At 41.5% G+C, this 25,630-nt stretch overlaps 1 protein-coding gene and 1 non-coding gene across 4 annotated transcripts; one reads left to right on the top strand and one right to left on the bottom strand.

Moving 5' to 3' along the window:
- Positions 1-586: 586 nt before the first annotated feature.
- Positions 587-23,992, bottom strand: LOC136318330 (microtubule-actin cross-linking factor 1, isoforms 6/7-like). Of its 3 annotated transcripts, none has more exons than XM_066250686.1 (13): positions 23,467-23,992; positions 22,658-22,824; positions 18,163-18,381; positions 17,039-17,242; positions 15,195-15,425; positions 14,325-14,551; positions 13,086-13,200; positions 12,779-12,999; positions 12,290-12,391; positions 12,029-12,201; positions 11,782-11,937; positions 11,444-11,640; positions 587-688 (listed from the first exon to the last, which is right to left on the bottom strand). In XM_066250686.1, the coding sequence occupies exons 3-5, from the start codon at positions 18,166-18,168 to the stop codon at positions 15,198-15,200; spliced, it is 438 nt and encodes a 145-aa protein (XP_066106783.1). In that variant the 5' UTR covers positions 18,169-18,381; positions 22,658-22,824; positions 23,467-23,992; the 3' UTR covers positions 587-688; positions 11,444-11,640; positions 11,782-11,937; positions 12,029-12,201; positions 12,290-12,391; positions 12,779-12,999; positions 13,086-13,200; positions 14,325-14,551; positions 15,195-15,197. The 3 variants fall into 3 exon arrangements, with proteins under 3 accessions (XP_066106783.1, XP_066106784.1, XP_066106785.1); XM_066250687.1 differs by having other exon boundaries at positions 12,889-12,999; XM_066250688.1 differs by lacking the exon at positions 12,779-12,999.
- On the top strand, positions 19,961-20,036 carry TRNAG-GCC (transfer RNA glycine (anticodon GCC)). Its single transcript has one exon. It is a non-coding gene; the product is annotated as a tRNA-Gly (tRNA).
- Positions 23,993-25,630: the final 1,638 nt, after the last annotated feature.

The following is a 25,630-nucleotide window of genomic DNA, read 5'->3' as shown; positions in this document are numbered from 1 at the left end:
GTATAGACTATTTTCCTGTTTTTATGTTGGGTTTTTTTTTGGGGGGGTTGGCCAATCTAAGGAAAAAGTAGTCAATGCCCCTCACTAAACAGTCGGGTACTGAATGTTTAAAAGTTCTTGCAGCTCACTGACTGAAAATGGCTGCTCTAGAACATGGCCATCTGGCTCGCTGCCCTTTTACAGGGAACTATAACTACCATTTCCTCTCGGCTAGTGATTCTCAGTCCCCAGTGGGCACCAGAATCACACATAGGGCGTGTTAAATACAGCTGTTGGCCCAAACCCACAAGGCAACGCTAATGCACTGGATTGGGGACCACCGCTCTAGACACAGCGACTGATCAGGGACAATGTGTTTCCTGAAGAAGGACTTCCTCGTGTCTGCAGTGTACCAGCATGGGGGTGACGGCTTCATCTCATGCCCTGAAGTCCAGAATCTCTTGTTTCTTTCTGGGAGAAAGCTGCCATCCTTCCCAGGGTCCTGGGTACCTCCTAAGGACACCTGCCTTCCCTGCCACCAGCTACAGGTGACTTTATGCACCCTGTCCTCGTTCTAAGGCAAACCGGAACTCATCATGTAACTTACCAGAAAAGTCTTGCCGATGCCAGAGACCATGTAGCCTTGGGTACTGTTGAGCGGGTTAAGGTCGAACACATACCCACTTTTGGGGTCCCTTATAGAGCAGGCCTGCATGAACAAGGCAGGGAAGAGACACATTCAGACCAGGTCCTCGAGAGCCCGGCAGACAGAGCACCTGCCACGTGTGCCCATGTGACTCCTCAGACCCTGTGCTTCTCCACTAAGCTTCAACCTCAGTGAGAAAAGCTGCCCCAGCCTCGTCCCCGACCCTGAAGATGTGCCCTGAAGTCTGCCCCGGCCTCGTCCCCGGCCCTGCAGATGTGCCCCAAAGTCTGCCCCGGCCTCATCCCCGGCCCTGCAGATGTGCCCCGAAGTCTGCCCCGGCCTCGTCCCCGGCCCTGCAGATGTGCCCCGAAGTCTGCCCCGGCCTCGTCCCCGGCCCTGCAGATGTGCCCCGAAGTCTGCCCCGGCCTCGTCCCCGGCCCTGCAGATGTGCCCCGAAGTCTGCCCCGGCCTCGTCCCCGGCCCTGCAGATGTGCCCCAAAGTCTGCCCCGGCATGGGGCACAGGTGGGAAGCCTCTCTGAAAGCTCTCAAGGCTGCTAAGCTTACCTGAGTAAGACCACTGCGGACCTCTACGGGGAAAGTTAGGAATAATGAGGAACAAACATGGTTCTTAAAATCATCTTAAGAAAGTTGATGTAGGAGTTCTGTTTTGTCTCAGCGCGCACTTAGAGACAGCCATGTCTTTTTCTGCCCATCCACTATTTGCAGGGAAGGGCAGCGGCCACACCCTAGAAAGTGCTGATCAAGGATGGGGGGCAGCATCCACCTTCCCTGCCCTCTTCAGGAACCCACCCTGTGCTGGGGGTGTCATTCAGGTGAGCCTAGGCTCTGCAGTCACACTCCCAGCAAAACTCAAAGAAAGCAGAGACGGAACTATGTCTCATTATATATGGAAAAACAGCCAGAACTCGAGACAGAGGAGCTGCAAACAGGGCTCACTGGGAGCAAGTGCCAAAGGCAAAGAGGGGACAAGCCCAGACCACGGGGTTCACGGCCAAGGCAGAGGAGATGGTAGGAGAGCGTGAACACCTGCAGCTCCACACTGAAACATGTGGGCTGTCTCCTATAAATAACGTCACAGTGAGGGGGCTGGATCCTATAGATAACATCACAGTGACACAGGTAGGCTGTATCCTATTGATACTATCCCAGTGCAACAGGTGGACTGGCTCCTATCAATAACATCACAGTGAAGGGGCTGTATCCCATAGATAACATCACAGTGACACAGGTAGGCTGCATCCTATAGATACTATCCCAGTGCAACAGGTGGACTGACTCCTATCAATAACATCACAATGAGGGGGCTGTATCCCATAGATAACATCACAGTGAAACAGGTAGGCTGCATCCTATAGGTAACATCACAGTGAAGGGGGCTGTATTTTACAGATAACATCACAGTGAAGGGGGCTATATCCTATAGGTAACATCAGAGTGAAGGGGGCTGTATCCTATAGATAACATCAGAGTGAAGGGGGCTGTATCCTATAGATAACATCACAGTGAGGGGGGCTGTATCCTATAGGTAACATCACAGTGACGGGGGCTATATCCCATAGATAACATGACAGTGAAGGGGGCTGTATCCTACAGATAACATCACAGTGAAGGGGGCTGTACCCATAGATAACATGACAGTGAAGGGGGCTGTATCCTACAGATAACATCACAGTGAAGGGGGCTATACCCGTAGATAACATCACAGTGAAGGGGGCTGTATCCCATAGATAACATCACAGTGAAAAAGGCTGTATCCTATAGATAACATCACAGTGAAGGGGGCTGTACCCTGTAGATAACATCACAGTGAAGGGGACTGTATCCCATAGATAACATCACAGTGAAGGGGGCTGTATCCCATAGATAACATCACAGAGAAGGGGGCTGTATCCTATAGATAACATCACAGTGAAGGGGGCTGTATCCCATAAATAACATCAGAGTGAAGGGGGCTGTATCCTATAGATAACATCACAGTGAAGGGGGCTGTATCCCATAGATAACATGACAGTGAAGGGGGCTGTATCCTAAAGATAACATCACAGTGAAGGAGGCTGTATTTTACAGATAACATCACAGTGAAGAGGGCTGTACCCTATAGATAACATCACAGTGAAGGGGGCTGTATCCTAAAGATAACATCACAGTGAAGAGGGCTGTATTTTACAGATAACATCACAGTGAAGAGGGCTGTATCCTACAGATAACATCACAGTGAAGAGGACTGTATCCTACAGGTGACTTTCAGGCACTGAAATGGTTTAGGTGCTGGAACGAGATGACTCAGACTTCCGTACTGCTGTGCCCAAGGCCTCATAAAAGAGACAGTGGGATGAACAAAAAGAAGAAATCAGGGAGGAAACATGAATCTGAGAGTGGGGCAGAGTCTTTTTCATGAACTTCTATGTGTATTTTTAACTTCTATGTTTTATAATCAACCATAATATTCTTTTATTTACTGAATCCAAATAACTGCCCTGTGAGGTTTATTTGTGACTCATATTCGATAAGCGCAACTGAGGCTCTGAGATATTAAGGCCACATAGCTTTGGTTAGTGGCAGGTCTTCTGATTTATTCCAAATTTAGTGATGATACTTCATTGAGTGACACTCACAACACAGAATCAGAAGATTAGTAGAAATTCCAAGGAAAAGAATTCCTTTTCAAAAGAAATCATTTTCTAGATAACAATAAAAGGGCCAGTTTCAGATGTAGTCGATTTCTAGACAATGGGATTTTTCAAGTAGAGACTGGGATATTAAGGTTTCTAAATTTGTGTGGAAAACTGAATTATAGTCCTTTCAAATTATAATATCTACAATTCAAAAACAGAAAGAGAATTAGAAAAGATAAAAACTGGAACTATTTGAGAAGACTTCCCAAACTAGAAAAACTTGAAAAATTACAAAATGTCTTGATAGAAAGAAAGAAGATAGGAAAACCATATAAGACAAGATATAGAGTTTGAAATACGCAAGTTGTGCATTTCTGTGTGTATGTGTATTAAGGAATAAAATAACAGGTAGAGTACCCAAATGAAGAAAATAGATCATAATAAATTGCATATAGCTTTCAAATACTGAAAGAACATCTCTTCCATTTCTGAGCTGTTTACAATGTACTCATTATAGATATGACACACTTTCTGGTTTAAGCAGCAACATTTACATTTCTCTTCCTCACTTGAAGTCTACAATGAACAAAACAATGCACCCAGCTCAGACTTGTAGTATTTGTTGACTCTGAGGGTGTCAACAGTCCCACCATGACCACTTGCAAGCTGCTATTATAAATGTGATGTTGGGAAGAAAAGTACATTTTGCACACCATTATGTAGTGTTTTCATCACAGAAATACAAAAGACATAATTAACCTCAAGAACACAGACAATAAGAATATGTAGAAAAATAACGATGAAGTGATGAGTTTTGAGTATTTACTACTTTTATTTTAAATAGAATGTATTTAACTATAAGTTTACATAATTTAATTTTAACAATGGCTATGCTTAGCAACAAGCTCACAAAATTCCCCAGAATTTAACATTTGGCTCTTGTGAGCCTGTGCAAACTGACTCCAGCACACCAATGGCTCCAAGATTTCAGGACCTCTCCCTCAGATGGGTCCAAGGTTTCGAACTCTGCAGCCAGAAGAGCCACAGTGTACCACTAACAGGAAGAAGCAGTCATGAGGGTTGGAAAGGGAATGAATCTGACAAATTCAGTGTTAAATATGTTGAATGTAAAGTGGCCACAAAGGAGCTACAAATGGAAATGTTCTTGAAGCAGCTGGAAATACCAGAATTCCATTTGGGTCAGCTGAGAACTTAAGTTTGGAAGTCATACATAGAGGTGCTAACTAGAGACATGGGAAATGTTGGGCTTTCTGGGTTAGGGGCAAGCAAGAAGAGCAAAGTGCTAAGAACTGAGCCTGAAGGAATCGCCAAAATTAGAAGGCAGAGACAAAAAAGCAATGAATGGGGGGCAGTGAGAGGTAGACAAAAAACTGAGAACCTATAGTCAAGGAAGGGGTGATCACCAGCATCTAATGCTACAGGACAAGGAGGATGAGGACTAAGAAAGGGTTTTTTAATTTTCCTACAATAAGAGTGTTTGGGATTATAATTTTCTGAAGAGTGGTAGAAAGGAAATCAGATTATCAATGAATGGTAATTTAAAAATAAATAATTCAAAATATTAAAAACTTAGTATTAAGGATTAAGAAGAGAAGAGATAACAAGGGATTTATTTTTGATGATATAACATCTGAATATAGGGTATAAATAGCAGGAATGGACACTGAATAACTATTTAAATGAATTAAAAGTAGGGTTAAATACCAGGTGAGATCCTGTTATTAATAGGATACTAAATACCACAGGATACTGAAAAGAAAAAGGAGGCACTTTGAAATGCAAAGTTAATTTCACATCAAGGCCCCAAAATTCCAGTTATATTTTACAACTATGAATAGCAAAATTCAACCACTTTATAAGAAATTTAGTGGCAAACTAGTTTGTTATATCTCAGTCCTCTGATTACACAAAATAACTGTGAAAACCACCAGAGAGAGATATAGACAGAGGTAACAGGAAAGGAGAATGCTGAAGTATTTTCCCCTTCTGGAGAATTTTCAAGAACAGAGAACAACAGTCTGTTTCTGAAGCTTACTGGTCACAACTCTGCCCAGAGAAGGACAAAAACTAACATACTAGTGCTTCCATGTCAGAAACTTTTCAATTGTAGAAATAGAATCTGGAGGGCTCAATTAACATCCCACGATCACACATTCAGTAAAGAGACAGGCCGATCAAATCTAGGTCTACTCCATTCTGAAGTCTTAACTCTTCTGCAAATACGAGGTTGACTCTAAAGTTTTCCACAAATGCCTTAAGAAAAAGTCCAGTAAAGTAAGTATCATTAGTTATAGAGACAGCTGCATAAAATAAAGCCAAGAGAGCTCAGAAATCATCAATATGTATGTTTCCAACAAATAACCATGCTCTGTCAACAAACGAGTTGACAACAAACTTCAACTATCCAGATGGTTGACTGTTTGTACTACCTGTAAAAATCACTGTCAAAGTGAGTGAATGCCTGAGAATATGTATGAATGGCTAACAAACTCATGAAAAAATTCTCAATATCATTAGCCATAAGGAAAATGTAAATCAAAACTATAGTGAGATACAACATCACATCTACTTGGATGGCCACAACTGAAAAACACACACACAAAAACAGATAAGTGTTTGATGGAGATGTACAGAAACTGGAAACCTCATACACTGCTGGTGGAAATGGAAAATGGTGTGGCTGCTTTGGCAAAAAGTCTGACAGTTCCTCAAAAGGCTAACCACAAGTTATCATATGATCCAGTAACTCCACTCTAGGTATATATAAGAGAATTGAAAGCACGTCCAAAAACCAAAAACTTGTACATGACTGAATGTTCATAACAGCAATCACTGCTTGTAATAGCCAAAAAGTAAAAATAGGACTTGGAGGATCGGGTGTCGGATGAGGAGAAGATGATTCTGGATCGCCTGTAGCTCCAAGAAGGTTGCTGAGGGCCAGTCAAAAGTGGTGACTCCCACTGGTCTTCGCCAGTTTCCGGCCTGTGAGTTCCAGGGCTGGTACATCCAGCGGCCAGATACAGAGCATCAGCTCAAGACCTAACAACCATAGTTAGAGTGGTATCTTAAGGAAAGGCTCCTCACACCTGACCCAGCTAAGGCAAAGAAAACGTTGTCACAGACAAGTAGCCTACAGCGGATTACAAACAGCTGAAGCCATCCCAGGAAGATTTAGAAATTACACAACTGAAAGCTGGAGTCAGACAACACCAACCCTATACTCAACTACACAAACAACATATTTGAAGGAGCAGTCTATATTGAGACAAAATGGGAAGACAGGGAAGTGCAATTCAAATGAATCAACTAGAGGAATCCCCAGAAAAAGAATTGAATGAAATGGAAATAGCTAAAATGCCAGATGCAGAGTTTAGAATAATGATTGTGAGGATGCTCAAGGATCTTAGAGGAACCATAGATAGACAACACGAGTACCTAAACAATGAGATATCTGGCATCAAAAAGGACATTGAAATCATAAAAAAGGATCAGACAGAAATGATAAACACAATGGCAGAAATGAAGACTACACTACAAGGAATGAAAAGCAGGCGGGATGAAAAAGAGGATCGAATCAGCAATTTAGAGGACAAGATAAGCAAAAGCACGGAAGCAGAACAGCAAAAGAAAAAGAGGATCAAAATGTCTGAGAAAACTCGAAGAGAGTTCTGTTACAATAGGAAGAGAAACAACATCTGCATCATAGGGGTTCCTGAAGGAGAAGAGAAAGAACAAGGGATAGAGAACCTGATTGAAGAAATCATAGCTGAAAATGTCCCCGAATTGATGCAGGAAAAAGTCACACAAGTTCAAGAAGCACAGAGAATCCCATTAAAAAGGAACCCGAATAAACCTAAACGAAGACACATCATAATTAAAAAACCAAAGCTAAGAAATAAAGAAAGAATACTAAAAGCTGCAAGAGAAAAGCAGTCAATCACCTACAAAGGAGACCCCAAAAGGATGACATCCGACTTCTCAACAAAAACACTTGAGGCAAGAAGGGAATGGCAAGAGATATTCAAATTAATGCAGAACAGTTTCCTACAACCAAGACTTCTTTATCCATCAAGGCTATCTTTTAAAATAGAAGGAGAAATAAAAAGCTTCCCATACAAAAATAAAAAAAAAACCCTCAAGGAATTTATTACAACCAAACCAATGATGTAAGAAGTGTTAACGGTCCTGTTGTAAACAGAACAAGGGTAAAGAGGAATGTAGATTTAAGATTTTAGAAATGCATCCAAATTGAAAAAGAAGTAAAACTATCATTATTTGCTGATGATATGATATTGTACATAGAAAACCCTAAAGCCTCAGTAAAATAACTAGTGGACCTAATAAATGAATTCAGCAAGGTGGCAGGATATAAAATTAATATTCAAAAACCAGTGGCATTTTTATACACCAACAATGAACTGTCTGAAATAGAAATTAAGAAAACAATCCCCTTCACTACTGCAACAACAACAAAGAAAGTACCTAGCTGTAAATTTATCCAAGGAGGTTAAAGACTTGTACTCAGAAAATTATAAAACATTGATTAGAGAAATCAAGGAACATAATCAAATCAAAAATGGGCAAAAGAAATGAATAGACACTTCAAAGAGGACATTCAGATGGCCAATAGGCAAAAGAAAAAATGTTCAACATCACTAATCATTAGAGAAATACAAATTAAAACCACAATGAGATATCACTTCACACCAGTCAGAATGACACATTAACAAAACAATAAGTGCTGGTGAGGATGTGGAGTAAAGGGAATCCTCCTGCACTGCTGGTGGGAATGCAGACTGGTGCAACCACTGTGGAAAATGGTATGGAGATTCCTCAAAAAATTAAAAATGGAACTGCCTTTTGACCCAGCCATCCCACTTTTATTATAGGAATATATCCCAAGGACACCAAATTACTGGTTCAAAAGAAGAAATGCATCCCCATGTTTATGGCAGCATTGTTTACAATAATGAAGATCTGGATACAGCCCAAGTGTCCTTCAGTGGATGAGTGGATTAAAAAGCTGTACAACATATACACATGGAGTACTATGGGGCCATGAAAAAGAAGGAAATACTACCTTTTGCAACAACAGGGATGGACCTGGAAACTATTATGTTAAGTGACATAAGCCAGGCAAAAAATACAAATATTATATGACTTCACTCATATGAGGAATCCAATGAACAATGTGAACTGAGGAACAGAATAGAGGCAGAGGAGGGATCAAAGGGACCAGTGGGCAAGCGGACAGAGGGAAAGGGGATGAGAGGATGAGATCAGAGAAGGGAAAGAGCTTGGTGAAATTATATATACATAACAGCATTATAGAGAGCAGAAGAGCAAATCCTGGAGGAAAGCGGGGAGGGTTTTGGGGGAGGGGGCAAGAAGGATATTGAGGGGAATTCGGGGGTGCGGGAGGATGTATTCGGTGGGACACTTGAATCTATGTAAACACAATAAATTTAAATCAATAAAAAAATAAAAAATAAATAAAAAATAAATAAAAAAAAGTAAAAATAACTCAAATATCTATCAACTGATAAATGGGTACACAAAATGTTGTACATCCATAGAATGAAATATTATTCAGCAAAAAGTATTGATTCAGGCTATATGTAACATGGACGAACCTTGAAAACATTATGCAAAGGAAAAGAAGCCAGTAAAACAAAGCAATAGACCACAGGCTGTATGATTCCATTTACATGAGACATCCAGACCAGGCAAAGCTATAGACAGAAAGTAGATACTGTATTTCCCCTGCATAAGACGCTCCCATGTATAAGACGCACCTTAATTTTGGGGCCGGAAATTTGAGAAAAAAAAAAAAAAGAATGTACTATATTATGTAAGGTTATTAAACTCAAGTTTTATTCATCATAAAATTCATACAACTCCTCATCATTGTCAAAATTACCATCCATTAACTTGTCCTCTTCTGTGTCTGATGACGAATCACTGTCTTCATAGACTGCCTCATCCAGTTTCATCTATGGCATTTGAAATGCCACACTTCTACACCAGTGTATAAGACGCACCCAGTTCTTAGACTCCGAATTTTTTGGGAAGTGTGCGTCTTATACATGGGGAAATACAGTAAGTGGTTGCCTGAAGCTGGGGGAGGGTATCGGGGGAGTTAGGGTATAAGGTTTCTTTTAAGGGTGATGAAAGTGTTCTAAAATTGACTGTGATAATTGTACAACTCTGATAATATACTAGAAGCCATTGAATTATACACTTTAAATGGGAGAATTGTACATGTGAGTTAAGTAAATAAAAAAAAGACATTTTGAAAAACTAATGACTAAATTTTGTGAGAACAAGTCCATCCTAACCAGGTCAATCTTCCCCAATCCCCCATGCATTATTCATAAACCAAGGAAAAGCTCTGTACTCCAATTTTTTTAAAAGATTTTATTTATTGATTTTAGAGAAAGGAGAGAGAGAAAGGTGGGGAGGGGAGCAGGAAGCCATCAACTCATAGCTGCTTCTCCTATGTGCCTTCCCAGGGCATGCCCCGGGGTTTTGAACCAGTGACCTCAGCATTGCAAATCAACGCTTTAACCACTGCACCACAGGTCAGGCTGCTCTCCAATTTTTTAAAGATTGTTTGAAGTTAAAAAAGATAAATGGCTATCCTCAATTTCTGATTAGCTTTTTTAGCAAAGGGAATAAATTATACTAAGTGTTTGGAATCAGAATCTGAGCCCAAAGGGGTTTTAAAGATTACTTAACTCTAACACTCTCAGATTACAGATAGGAAAATGTTGCCTGGAGAAGTTAAATAACTTGTGTCATATAATGTAGCTGGGAAGTTTCAGATCACTGTCTCCTGACTCCGAGTTCAGTGCTCTTTCCCTTCACAAGACTCCCGTGACACTTGAGGGGTAGAAATGGCATATAGCAATGTTATTAAATTATAAAAGGTCACCCAGCCTGACCAGGCGGTGGCGCAGTGGATAGAGCGTAGGACTGGGATGCGGAAGGATCCAGGTTCAAAACCCCAAGGTTGCCAGCTTGAGTGTGGGCTCATCTGGCTTGAGCAAAAAAAAAAGCTCACCAGCTTGGACCCAAGGTCGCCTGCTCAAGCAAGGGGTTTTCGGTCTGCTGAAGGCCCGCGGTCAAGGCACATGTGAGAAAGCAATCAATGAACAACTAAGGAGTCCCAATGAAAAAATGATGATTGATGCTTCTCATCTCTCTCCATCCCTGTCTATCCCTCTCTCTGACTCTGACTCTCTCCCTGTCCCTGTAATAAATAAAATAAAAGGTCACCCAAAAGAACCAGGGATTGTCATGTAGTATTCTTTGATACCTGCAGAGAACCTGATCTAGAAAAGCTTCCCTGTAAGTCTGTTAAAAGAAAACAAGCAGCTCCATTTTCTTGATCCAAATTATGTTGAAGAGCAAAATAAAATAGGTCAGAGGGAAAAGTTTTAAAGAGAAGAGTATGTTATTTACTGAGTTATACTTAATAAAAGATACAGGAGCCCTGGCCAGATAGCTTGGTTGGTTAATGTATCCTCCTTCAGCACAGAGGCTGCTGGTATGATCCTCATTCAGGGAACAAACACACAGGAACAGATTGATGTTCCTGTCTCTTCCCCACTCCTGCCTCTCTCGCTAAAATCAATAAATAAAAATTTTAAAAAGATACAGACAAAGTGAAAGTGAACCTAGTAATTTCAAATGGATTTCTGAATTTATACATTTCTAAACTATAAGAAGGAAATTCCATTTTAATTTAGCAGTCAAATTTATTATCAAGGAAAAGCTTAATACTAAAAAACAGATTCTAGTTGGCCCCTGAGGGGCCAAGCATCACCCCCTGGTAGACGTGCCAGTTGGATCCCGGTATGGCGCATGTGGGAGTCTGTCTGCCACCCCCCACACCACTTCTCACTTTGAAAAATTAAAAAGAAAAAAAAAAAAGGAAAATTATCTTTAAAAATATCTACTAACTTTGGATAGTAAATAAAGAAAATAGGCTACAAACTAATCCAAGAAACGAACAATTGAATAAAAAGCTATTCTTTCCAGCCAAGTTACAGCACAGAAACAACCTTCTTCTCAAGACACAGGGGTCTCTACCCAAAACGGCTTTCCTCCAAACATCATGTGCTCAGCTCCACCTGGTTACCGTGGGAATGCACGTACCTGTGCAGTGTTGACTGAAGCTGCTGCTCTTGCTCCTCTGTTTTCTGTAACACTGACTCCCAGCATTGGTTCATAGTTTCCAAGCGGCTACTTCAGCTGCTAGCATCATCTCCAGCACTAGATTCAAGGAGTTCATTGCCAGCTTTGTGGACTGTTTCCACTGTGGCTTGATGAGCCAAAACATCATTTTTTAGAACCTAAAAAAATGTTGAACAATTTAATCTCTATAGATAACATTAAACCTGATTCTATAAGGTACACACAACATTGAAAGGCTTCTGGTGACAATATTTAGTCTGAAACCAATAAGCTTTGAGACGAAAAATAAAAATACTTACATGGTGCTTTGCAAGCTCCACTTCAATGACATTTGGATCTCCACTTATTGGTCTCTGAGCATCTAACAACTCTTCAGTATGAGTCAGCCAACTTATTAGTTCTTCTAAGGCATGTTGGAATTGGCCAAGGGCCAAGAGAGCACCTTCAAGCTTATGCTACCCAGAAGATATAAAGGGAACAAGTGTTAGGAAATTAGAAAACAGCAGATAGTAGTAGTCCACTGATGTAGTCCACCAGCTCCCTTACCTGGCTGTGGGCAATTTTCTCCCCCAGGTTCTCCCAGAGATGTCTGAGTTCTGTCAATGGCTCTCGTATAATGTCTCTGTCCGTGTCATCAGTAGCTTTCTTTAACATCAGTTCACCTAGAGATTGAGCTTCTCCATCTCTATTTGCTGCTGGTAAACTTCCACTTTGAACTCCTGTCAAAGACAAACTTAATGTTAACAACGAGTCTTTAAAATTGGAAAAGAAGCCATCCTCTTTCAAAAGCCATTCCTGGATACAAACCTTCATTTCGTTTAACTGATCTTTAACAGTGTTGAGGTCAGTGCTGACAGGGGACATGGTGCAGAGTTTAATGACAGTGTTATCCAGCCAGTCAAACATAGCCTAAAATGAAAACATAAATTAGTAGTCAGAAAACAGAAAAAATACAGAATTGGGAGAGAATAAGTATTATCTCTGTCAATATAAGCAGATGTAAATTAAAGTGCCAAACACTGTGTTTTCAGGTTGTGGAGAACAGGTAAAAAAAAAATTATCCTTATTCTAATATGAAGATTTAAGAACAAAAGCAAACATTACTAGGACAGAGTCCACAATAAACTACGATCTAGAAAAATAAAATATGAATAAAAGCTAGTGTTTTTCATGGCCAGCTGGCAAGCTGCTGATGTGCTTAAGCTACCGTGCCAAGCTGTGCTTCAGATGACCTGGGCGTGCAACCTCTGGCGAGAGACGGCTTCCACAGTATGGCATGCTTCACTGTGTACCCACCACGAAAACAAATACGGTGAACACACAATGATGACAACATGGTGAGGATACTAGAAATTCAGGTGTCAGCGCCTTTCACGTCAGCAGTGGGAAATTCTGGTTAGACATACAGACAGTACTGTGGTTCTGCGTGTCCTGGTACTGCAGCATAGCCTGCATGGTGTCCTCAAGCTTGTCTAGCCTCTCTTTCCAAATTTTAAGTTCTCCCAGGCATTATTCATCTAGAGGAAACATCAGTTTCTCCAATTAATACCACTGTTCAGTCTAAGTCCACTAACGGTCTAAGTTCCTTATCCAGGTCTCACACCTCATCGATGCTCTTAGGGCTTCTCCATCTCTCCACAGGCAAAAATCAAATCTGCTCCCAGGATTTGAATAAACTCCAACTCCTCATGCAGGCCATCTGTCTCTTCTATAATAGTCTACGTGTAAATGAATAAAACATAAGCCGAAACAGAAGCAGAGCAGAACTTCCCAAACTTTGCAAATTACATCCCCATCAGTAGCAGATGTTGAACAGAACCTGTCAATTTCACAAAAAATCTTTCAATGTTATATTTCACTTAAACAGTGAAGCTTTAGACTCTGGTTATTTTTCATATATATGTATACCAAAAATGTATGTATCAAATATATTTATATATAACTATATATATATACACACAAACACACATACACACACACACATACATATCATATAGAACAATATCTGTAAAACAGTCTGGGAAAAGGTACATGGGCCTTCAATAATTTACCAAAAGTTTTATCCCCCCTACCTCCAAGGAAATTATAATCTATAGCCAGAATTCTATTGCAGAGAAGTATGTCAACAAGGGTGAAATAATACAGCACAAGTCACAAATTTAAGAGCTGAGAGACTAGCACAGTAGGAACACTGGGCTATAATCTTGAACAAAGTCAGTTCTTTGCCAATTTCTAAAAAAGACAGGGGCAGGGAGAAGAAAAATGGCTAAAATAGAAGATAATAGCAAGACAGGGTTGGCTTATAGTAAATGGACAAAATGAGGGAAGAAATGCATTTAGTAAAAATAAAAACTAGGCTTTCCCAAAAGACCAGAAAAAGGTATGTCAGTGTTAACAATTGTTACTTTTGCATGACGAATCCAGAATTTATTTTCTTTTCTACCTTCTATTTTTCTACATTAAAGAAATTTACTCAAGAAACAAAATAATGTACACTATAGCAAAAGCTATATTCAGAAATAAAAGCAAAACTAAATATTCTAAGCCTATTTTATTTATTTGAATTAAGTTTAAAATTGATGAGAAAATTAGTTTTGTGTAATTCAACTGCTATATATCCTGTTATACAAATCTACAAATGGTAAAACTTGTATTTGTAATAAAAAAAGAAATCTACTATAAGGAACAGGTATTTTTTTAAACGGAAAATATCCTCCTAAACTTAAAAACACACACAAACAACTTTTCAGACACTCACCTTGGCTAAGCTGTTAACACAACATACTTGGAAAAAGTGCTTTTATAGCAGGCAAACACAGAGAAGGGGATTGCTTTTTCTTACCTCAGCAGCTTCAACCTGCTGTTTGATGATAGATGGGTCAATGCCTGGGCTTTCCAAGTCATGGACAATGTCCTGGGTGTCTTTGATGGTGGTTAGGAGAGCTGCCATGTCATACCAGAACTTTTCTGCTAGTTCAAGGACATCAACAAACTTAATTTCTCACTCTTCAGCCCGAGCTTTGATGTCCTCCCAGAAGAATACCATTTGATCCAATTTGTCCTGGATTTCTGAGGGAGAAAAAGAGGTATGACTAGGGCTTCTCTAAGTACTGGAAATCAGCCTCATCAGAAATGTCATCTAATTCTCACTTTTTCATTGAAATTATCTTTTAAAAAGCTCTAACAATTTATATCTATCTATCTCAGTTTTATTATTATTTCTACATTCACATTTCCCACTTATGTTGGTTTCCCACATAAAGAGACCATAGAGGTAATCTTGGAATGAGTTACCATCTAACAGAAAGGTACTACTGCTCAGATACAAATCCCATAACTTACAAAGGAACTGAGATGAGAACTCGATTCCCAGTGTTCCATGTTAAACTTGCTGTTTCCCGTGGAAAGTGTTATAAAAGATAGTTATGTTCTACATAGTATTGATACTGAAGTTCACTCATAATTAGGAGTTAAAGGAGCATTTGTTTCTTGGCCTGGGAATCTAACTACCAATTGTAACCTTGTTTCAGTGGGGAGATGTGTTCTGAATTCTAAATGATTTCCAAATGACTTTCTGGAATACTCATTAATTGGGGACTTCACATTCCACAAAGCACTGTACATACATACAGCTGGTGGAGTGCTGGAGGTAACCACAGCCTAGAACTTATATTATTGGTTTTCTTTAAAAATAATTAGATTCATCAAGCACCTTTTACAGCCAGATCTTTGTCAGCTCCCTGAGATCTCCCAATAAGCTCTTATCCATGGTGCTCAGGGCCTCAAAGGTAGGCTGAAGTTTTTCTAGCTCCATGGTGGCACTCTCATCATCACTGATGCACTCTCTGATCTTGTCAACTTCCGCAGGGATCAGTGCTGGCATATGTGGGCGAGAGGAAAGATTCTCCAGAGTCTCCACCATGGGCTCGATTTTATCATGGAACTGAATACAAGCCAGACCGTTAGACACCATAGCAATACTTCATCCCACTTCTAGAGGAAGTGCTAGGGAACAAGGCCAAGGCATACATCTACTACTGCTGAGGATAAACTGCACATAGCCTTGTCTGACGGCTGTGGGTTTGGCTAAGAACTGTTTGGGGCATAGTACACTGGAGCTGGCCCACCAGAAATAGAAAATAAATGTTTAAGAATCAAAAGGATATTAAGTAATATACCAGGAACATGATGAAAGGGAACAACACTATGAAACTGGTGAGACTCAGTGTGTTAACATCTCAGATGATAGTTGCATGCAACAGATGAGACCAACAAGTTAGATGACCTCCACCAACTATATAAATGAATGGGGAACTCAATTTGCTAAATGACTTCAAGTTTAAAATCATCATAGCATTCAATTTAATAACCACCGTATGTAACAGTGAAAAAGGAAAATGTTGGCATGATGAAAGGTAATTAAGGCAGGCCAAATCTAACCTTATTCTAAAAGAACAATTACCTTTCCACTTCTCTGGCACTTTGAATAATGTGACTATTATTGTAAAATTTCACTTACAATGTGAAGCAGAGAGAGAGGAAAAACAGGAGCAAAACAGATATGGTTGCCCCTTAAAAAAGGCTATCTAAAATCAACTCTGGATTCATGAATTAGAATTAGGCTTATCAACTATATGTGTCCTGTGAGAAATACATGGTGGAATTTCCTTAACAAAATCACTTTCCATCACTCCTTCACTTCTAGGTTCCACCCCAAGTGAAACTGGCAAAATAAACTATGCTAATAAAATTAATTCCTCTGAAGTAAAGAGGAATTTCCCGATAGGTCATCCTCAATTCTCAGGTTCATAAGAATACCCTAGTCCCAGTGGGACCTCTATAATCTGTAATGGTGGGCACGATCAACACAACAATGAAATGTGAGGATGTGGGGAAGACAGGATCAGGCAGCAAGAACACAAAGTAACAATTCCACAATGTGAGTGAGAAATGGGATGGAGGGTGGGGGGGGGGACTTGAGTAAGTACAAATATTAACCAAGACTATTAACTAAAATAGGAATAAAATACCCAGAAATGACAAAAGTACCACTAACAGTACTGTATTAGTTGAAGAGTATGTAGTTTCATGCTGTAAACTTCACTGCTGGTAGTCTGTTTCCCTCTGGCTCATACTTCTCTCTACTCAAGCATCCTTCTCTGAGCTAGGAGGAGCTAGCTGGTGGCCTCCTGAGAGAGAGAATCTTAATGTGCTGTCTTATAAGTCTCAAAGAAAACAGGTTCAATAGGAACTGTTATCCAGAACTATCCCTGCTAAAGGATGATCACAACATAAAGTTTTAAGGGAAAGTATCAACAGACAGCATGTACCGAATAAGACATTTTACCCTCCTTTCAGCATCAGCACACCCATCCATCACAATGGATTTTTACTGATCCTTACAATGAAAATGCACATCAGCCAAGGTTCCTAGTCTGCCACTACCATCAGCATGATGGTCTAGACTTTCTGAGCATGGAGGTGTATCTGGTACAGAAACTTCTTGCTTAGACTAAAGGGCAAATGAAGGGTTACAAGGTCAAGCCACACACATACCTGAGCCAACCAGGAAACAGTCTCGTCCAGCGCCAGGGCCCGCTGGCGCACCTCCTCTTTAATTTGGGCATACGTGCTTTCTGCCTTCTGGTATTTTTCTTCCACCATCTCACTCTCTTCAGGGTTTAACTCCTTTAGCTGAGGGCCTATCTTTAGCAGTTTATCAAGATGAGGTTTGTGTTCAGCAATGGATTCCCTTAGTTGCTATGTAAAGAAATGCAGATTAAAATAAGCATTTTATACCAGTTTATGTGCTTAAATATTTTGTTAAGAGCTTATACCAACTTTGAAAAAAACAAATGGAATTACTGAATGTCCGAACATTTTATCATTTATAGAGGGGAAAAGCAGCTAAGCCTTGCCTTGGGTTCTGATTCTCTACATTGTTAAAAGCCAGTTCAGATGTCCCACCAACTGGGAAACCTTCTCAGATCATGTCTTCTCTCTCACTCTCACCTCCAGTACAAATTTATCCCACCATCCTCTGTACTCATAAATACTTAAGTGTAGTAATTGCAATTTTCATGGGTTAGTGGCTGCCTTCCTCCTGAGACTGAGACAACCAAGCAGGACAAGCTACAAAGAGTCATATTTCTGGTACTCCAGCCGCTCCCTGACTTAACTGATGGCTACTTTTAGTTTACATCCATCCACTTACAGAAAGACAGGGATAGGGATAAGCACAGGCCATAACCAAATAAAATAAACATTAAAAAAGAACCTTTTTACAGTGGTCATAGCATTTGTGGATGTGTCTATAAATCTTCCTTCCATCTTACCCACATGCAGCAAATGCTTTGTGACATTCCTTCCCAGGGCCAGCTGGGGCCTGATCAAATGAAATGCCACCCCCGAAGTCTAACAGCACCCCGCCATCACTGGAAAGATGCTACGTACCCTGGATGTTTACTTAGTCCTTTGGTTACTTCTGCAACACAGGTTCCTGATATATAAAAGTATTCTTTACTTGACTCATATTAAAGAACAACGGAAATAATTCAGACATACATTGTCATTGTGCAAAGAAATTTTAACTGATTAAGAATTTCATAATGCAGAACTTGAATAGACTGTGGAGCCCATTCTTAGTTCTGCAATTACCTAAAGCTCAGCATGCTCCTTACCATCATTTCCTCTTGCTGCAGCCTGAGCTGCTCATGATCAATAGATGGTGGAGGTAATTATACTATTAATGCCCGACTTTCCTCAATTCAGGGGCTGAGCTCCTCGTAAGTTTCCCAAAACTGGTTCACCAAGACTCGTGCTCACTCTAGGCGGGCATAGCGCTCTGAATTGAGCAGACTAATGGCTTCATATTGCTGTATTAGAGACTCTGTCTTTTCCTATGAACAATAACAAAAATGCAGGTATATATAAATTTAAAAATCTAAAAAAAGAAATACTAAAATGTTAAAACATTATGAACTAACCTAAGATTATAAGCGATTTTTATTTTCGTTATAGTTACCTGAATTTTCTAACTTTTCTATCACACACACTCATATATATGTATTATTTGTATAATTTTTAAAATATAAAAGTTGTTTCAAATATAGTAAAATAGCACAAACTCAACACAACAAAATTAACATTTTAGTGAATAACCTTTTACAACTTTAGATACAGCATTATTGTAACAATCAGTTTAAGACTGAACATCTCAGAGGCTATGATGAAGTCATGGCCATCAAGTTTCCCTTGTCTCTTTTCCTCTGATAAAAAAGTATCCACAAATAGTATGAAGAGTCCTCAAAAAATTAAAAATTGTTTCACTTCTGGGGATTTATCCAAAGAAACCCAAAACACTATTCTGAAAAAAATCTATGTATCCCTATGTTCACTGCAGCTTTATTTACAATAGCCAAGATATGGAAGCAACCTAAGTGCCCATCAGCGGACTAGTGGTCCAGACATGTGAGTGTGTTCAGAATACAGACTGATGGTTGCCAGTGGGGGTGAGGTGGGGGGTTCTGAGGACTGGGTGAAAGAGGTAAAGGGCTTAAGACGTTCAGTTTGATAGTTACAAAATAGTCATGGAATATAAAGCACAGCATAGAAAATATAATCAATAATATTGTAAGAACTATTAATGGCACCAAGTGGGTACTAAAAATATCGAGGGGCATACTTTGTAAAGTATATGACTGTCTAACCACTATGCAGTACACCTGAAACTAACAAAATAATATTGAATGTAAGATGTAACTGGAAAAAAAGTCTCCACCAACCTGGCATTTATGCTTTATATGTTTAGAATCAGTAGCATAATCAACTTACAAATATTTCTGAGGAAATAATGGTTACCTATACCTTTTATATAAAAAGAAACTGATGTACAAACTAACTCTGGCCAAGCTTTTAGAAATAGGTATAATCTTTTAGAAGGACCTGAAAAAAAAAATAGTATCTGCATACGATTCTGAAAAATCTATCACAGATTTTTTTTTTGTATTTTTCTGAAGTTGGAAATGGGGAGAGATAGTCAGACAGATTCCCGCATGCGTCGGACTGGGATCCACCCGGCACACCCACCAGGGGCGATGCTCTGCTCACCAGGGGGCTATGCTCTGCCCCTCTGGGGTGTCGCTCTGCTGTGACCAGAGCCACCCCAGCGCCTGGGACAGAGACCAAGGAGCCATCCCCAGTGCCCGGGCCATCTTTGCTTTAATGGAGCCTGAGCTGCGGGAGGGGAAGAGAGAGACAGAGAGGAAGGGGGGGTGGAGAAGCAAATGGGTGCTTCTCCTATGTGCCCTGGCCAGGAATCAAACCCGGGTCCCCTGCACGCCAGGCTGACGCTCTACCACTGAGCCAACCAGCAAGGGCCTATCACAGATTTTTGAAACAGTAACTCAAAGGTCAAGGTCACTCCTTATGGACTTAGGACAAGTAGCAATTTCTCCATTTAAAGAAGATGGATCTGAGGCCCTGGCCGATTGGCTCAGTGGTAGAGCGTCAGCCTGCCGTGCAGAAGTCCTGGGTTCGATTCCCGGCCAGGGCACACAAGAGAAGTGCCCATCTGCTTCTCCAACCCTCCCCCTCTCTTTCCTCTCTGTCTCTCTCTTCCCCTCCCGCAGCCAAGGCTCCATTGGAGCAAAGTTTGCCGGGCACTGGGGATGGCTCTGTGGCCTCTGCCTCAGGTGCTAGAATGGCTATGGTTGCGGCGGAGCAATGCCCCAAGATGGGCAGAGCATCGCCCCCTGGTGGGCATGCCGGGTGGATCCCGGTCGGGTGCATGCGGGAGTCTGTCTGACTGTCTCTCCCCATTTCCAGCTTCAGAAAAATACAAAGAAAAAAGAAAAGTAGCACAAAGGAGCTCTTCGGTAAAGGTTTGCTGAACTAAAGTGCATCCTGTACTCCTGAGCCTTTTGAAATGATAGAGGAGTTAGTCCAGGGGTCCCCAAACTATGGCCCGCGGGCCACATCCGGGCCCCTGAGGCCATCTATCCGGCCCCTGCCGCACTTCAGAAGGGGCACCTCTTTCATTGGTGGTCAGTGAGAGGAGCCTAGTTCCTATTGAAATACTGGTCAGTTTGTTGATATAAATTTACTTGGTCTTTATTTTAAATATTGTATTTGTTCCCATTTTGTTTTTTGTTTTTTTTGTTTTTTTATTTTATTTATTTTTTTTCTGCAGCTGGAAACAGGGAGTACAGTCAGACTCCCGCATGCGCCGGACCAGGATCCACCCGGCACGCCCACCATGGGGCGACGCTCTGCCCATCCTGGGTGTCGCCACATTGCAACCAGAGCCACTCTAGCGCCTGAGGCAGAGGCCACAGAGCCATCCCCAGCACCCGGGCCATCTTTGCTCCAATGGAGCCTTAGCTGCGGGAGGGAAAGAGAGAGACAGAGAGGAAAGCACGGCGGAGGGGTGGAGAAGCAAATGGGCGCTTCTCCTGTGTGCCCTGGCTGGGAATCGAACCCAGGTTCTCTGCACGCTAGGCCGACGCTCTACCGCTGAGCCAACCGGCCAGGGCGTTTTTTGTTTTTTTTAAAAAATAAGATATGTGCAGAGTGCATAGGGATTTATTCATAGTTTTTTTTTTATAGTCCGGCCCTCAAACGGTCTGAGGGACAGTGAACTGGGCCCCTGTGTAAAGTTTGGGGACCCCTGTTGTAGAGGCTATACGGCTAGCTACCTAAGGAGCCCTAAAAATCTGTGCATGAGCCCACATCGAACTGTACTGAATAAGTATGAAACTGGGAGAGTTTTCCTTTTATTTGGTGCAGATTTCACATTTCTATCATCTTTTGTTGCTTTTCTGTGACCGGTAAAGTGCACCATAACTTTACGGACACACTGTATAAAGACTGAGAGGAATAGGGGAAACTAAGAAGGTAAGTTAAGACCGAACAATAGAAAGTTTTGAATGCTGGGTTAACTATTGATAGTTTAGATTTTATTTATAGGCAACATTTAATGTTTTTGAGTGTGCAAAGAGGCAAAGGCCTTGGGGTAAGTGGCAACAGAGTGATGAGTAAAGTGATTGGTTAGGAAGTTATTTAATACTTAATGTGAACTAAGCCAAATGAGAACTCAAGTCATGAACTGAGGTACGTGAATTGGAAGACCTCATAGACGTACAATGGACAGAAGTTAGCATGCTGGTAGATGTGACAAACTTGGGGTGGTGGTAGGAGGTAAGGGGAACTAACAGTAGTGTTGAGGTTTTAGGCCTAGGTTACTGGAAGTTTAATGGCAATCCTGATAGAAATGGCCAGAGAAAGAAGAAAAGCAGTGCAATTTGGAAATAAAAATAAGTTGAATTCTTTTATTTTTTTTTTTTCTCACTAATATGGGCAAGGAATTGCTTTGTAACTCAGATGAGACATAAGCCATGAGCAGGTGAAAGTAAACAGACTGAGGAGAAAGTTATTTGAAGACTGCTATTGGTAGACAACTGAATTAGACCACAATAAGAAATAATCAATTCTATTACTCTCATATTGATTTCTGATCAGCTATCATTTATTTTTAAAACTGGGGATGGTATAAGCTGAAAGTAAAGATATCCATGTGACTTATTAAGCCCATGTGATACTGGGGGAACTTTTAGTTATGGAATGAGAAGGCATTGCCATAGAGGAGAAAAGTATACTACCTGTCTTTTTGCCATTTATTGAAAAAAGTAATATTTATGTATTTCTTGAAAGCACATTTAACAGAACCAAAGACTAGCTCTATAATGCAAAAATATCTAATATTCTAATAAGCTGAAAGAAAATCAGTGAAAATTTCAATTCTAAGTATCAAAAACATTGTTTATAAATATGAAGGGGAAAAATCTGTTTCAAACACTCAGAAAATTAACTAGCTGGATGGTGGGAATCTTGTGTCTTGTCGTTTGGAATCACAATTATGCTGCAGCAGAAAAACAGACCAAGGTGTCTTCCAGGTCTCAGTAATTTAGGGAGGAGTGACACTCATAACCTGAGAGTTATTCTGGTTATGAGGATCATCTGTAAGACTGTACCCTCTTTAAGATAAAAGCCATTAAATACCTTTCAAAGCACTGTATGAAGCACCCAGGAGCTTTTAGAGCATCTCAGTGATAGCAAGTCAAAAATAGGGCAAAACAAACCTTCTCTGACCCATTCTCAAAACGCCTCTGGCCTTACCTGGCTGCTGCCTTGCTGAGGAGCCCAGCCCATCTACTTTCCAGATTTTCCAACAGTCCAGTGATTTTTCCTCTATCAGCCAGTTCAGCTGACTGGGCTAGTCTGCCTCATTCTGCTTGAAGCATGTCTACAGTGGCCTTTCCATCATCCAAGAGTCGCTGGAGCAGCTATCATACACATGATTAAAAAGAATGAAAAGTGATAACATGGGGTCGGTCACTTTAAAATTCGCAATAAGAATGAAAAAACAAGTCCCCAATCCCCACCCCACCAAATACTAAGCTTAATAATAGAAGAAACTTTTTTCACCTTGAGGCAAAAACATAAGTTGTACAGCACAGTTCCCACCATCCACATAAACTTTTCATACATTTAAGTTTTTAAATGGAGCAGTGACTGCCATCATTACGTGACTAACAGGGAACTTACTTTGAACCAGGAGAAAAATGCACTGAAATAAAAATTAACACCCTCCCGATATTTAGATAGACTTTTCTTTATACATGAAATTATATAAATGCATTGTTTAAAATTTTGCTGACCCTAAAACACCAAAAACCTCTTAAGCTAAAGCTGTGGCTAAAACACTGAAATAGGATACTTAAGTCAAAGTGTTCAGTCCAATACATGCCACAGTAAACTAGTGCATTAAAAATAGTAAAAATAAATGTCTACCTTTCTCTTTCAGGATCACACAAAGTATGTGAGGATTCTACTAAAACTGAACACGCTTCTTAAAGTGTAAGCGAATGTGTTGTCTGCCAGTCCATGCAGCTGTTAGAGTTCACTGTCCCAACATTCTCACTTACCTTTTCTGTTCTTGGATCTGCGCTTTCACCACTTTATACTCAGCAGCCACCGCGGGTCGGTCAAAAGGGCTCGCTCCCCCGCGCCATGCTGCGCACCCCGAGGGCCAGGGTTGCCTCACCGCTGGCTGACAGGTGGCTCCGGGCCGCGCCGGCCTCGGGTCCGCGCTCCGGAAGTTAGTTTGTCCCTCAGGCAGCTGAGTCCCGCGTGCTGTGGTTGCCGCCTCCCCCGCCGCCGCCAGTCCCCGGCCGCAGCCGCCGCGCCGCGGGCTGCATGTTAAGCAGCCGCCTCTATTCTCCGCCGCCGCCGCCCCCGACACCCCTGCCGACCTCCCAACCCTCAGCTGTCACGGTCTGGCATGAAAACTGGCTGGGAACAAAAGGCGCCGTTTACCCGCGGCTCGCTGGAAGCGCCGGGATGGCGGGCGGCTCTCCACGCCCTCCCCCACCACCTCGTCACAGCCGCGCCGGGCGGGCAGCCCACCTGGAAGCCCAGGAGCGACACAGAGCTCAGGGGAGGAGGGCGGACAGGGAGCAGGGCTGGGGCAGGAAAAAGGAGAGACCCGAGCGGACACGGAGGGGATTGGAGGCCGAGGCACCGGGGGAGGGGCTTCTGCGCAGTTCCAGCGAGGGAGCCCGGGCGCCAGCCGCTGGGCTCAGCAAGCCACGCCCCCGCGGCCCTCAGGCCGGAGGGAAAGCCCCGCCCCGGGGAGGGCGAAGGAGGGGAGCCGCACCACATGAGTCTAGCCAAGCAGCGCAAATCCCCTGACAAGGGAGAGTCCCGACCTCTTCTCCCCCACCCCTGGCCCGGCCCCCCCCACCGTCGTGTCCCATCCTGCGCCACCCAGGTCAGGCAGGGCAGCCTGGTTTTTAAGTAGGAGATTTTTGGTGCTCAGTGCTCAGGTAGGGGGAAGGGATAGGTGGGAATTTCTATTCTGATACAAAGGGATAATTTGATATCTCACACCACTTTCCCACAGCTGGACATGAATCCATATATATTTCTAAACTGCTGTCTAGCCTGAGTCCTGGAGATCTTTTTGTTCACCTACCTTCAGGCATTCAATCTGCTTTTCAGGCTCTTTAGTACTCATGAAAGTCTCTGTAGGTGGAATACTCCCTTCTGTTTCCTTCAGCCATTTCTGGAAGGTCCTAACTAGCTTCCGGAATTCATCCAATTGCTCCTGGCAAGATGATGCATCTTCCCCTCTGTTAATGAAGAGGTTTTGTTACTTGCCAGACTAAGCTGTGTAAAGAAGTCAACGCAAACAAAAACTAAGTTCATTCTGAAAAAATGGCAGAAGTTTCCTAACAGGGCCATTCCTTCCCATCATCATTTGCCACAGCAGCTTTGGTTGAACAACCACATATAATGTAGGAGAGCATCAGAGTGAGGAATCTGTTGCCCTTGTTTGGACATTTCTGGGGAAAGGAGTCTTCAATCTTACTCAAGCTAGAGTGAAAGTGAGAAAAACTAAAGGGAGCCTGCTGTTTAGGTATTCAGATACAATGGAAACGATGCTGGCTTTGGATCTTAAGTCCAGCTCTGCTACTTTTTAGGCAGTTGACTCTTTCAAGGCCTCATTCAAATGCTAATTCCTTTAGCAAGGAAGATGTTAAAACAGAGGCTCTGTGAAGGTAGAGTAAGTATACTCACAAATAAAAAAAAATCAAGAAAAGAGAAATCAATTTGGAACTCAAGTTTTGGAAATGGCCAGCCACATCTATTAGACTTCAAACCAGAGCTAAAAGGCCTTAGCACAGGGGAAGAAAAATAAAGCCTTCTTGGCATTTGTCCCCATCTTCTCCCCTCCCCTAACTTACCTACCTGCATTGGTTTGAGCAACTACTTTCCTCTAGTCATTAAGGCCGTCATCTGCTAAATCAAGATTATATATATCGGAGGTAGTCAACCTGGTCGCTACTACCCACTAGTGGGCGTTCCAGCTTTCATGGTGGGTGGTAGCAGAGCAATTAAAGTATTATATAAATAAAAAGATAGATTTAACTATAGTAAGTTGTTTAATAAAGATTTATTCTGCCAAACTTAGCAAAAGTCCGACACAAAGTACATGGTAAGTAATTATTATTATATGCTTTCACTTGCTGTAACTCTGCTTGATAAATTTTATAAAGTAAAGTGACTCCCCTACTTTATAAATCACCA

This window comes from Saccopteryx bilineata, unplaced genomic scaffold, assembly GCF_036850765.1.
Source record: "Saccopteryx bilineata isolate mSacBil1 unplaced genomic scaffold, mSacBil1_pri_phased_curated manual_scaffold_42, whole genome shotgun sequence".
Classification (NCBI taxonomy): Eukaryota; Metazoa; Chordata; class Mammalia; order Chiroptera; family Emballonuridae; genus Saccopteryx; species Saccopteryx bilineata.
This window is presented reverse-complemented; position numbering and strand designations above follow the sequence as displayed.

Coding starts and splice junctions, on each gene's coding strand:
- LOC136318330 (XM_066250686.1), bottom strand. Junction 15,426..17,038: donor CTGTTTCCTGGTTGGCTCAG/GTATGTGTGTGG, acceptor GCTTGTATTCAG/TTCCATGATAAAATCGAGCC.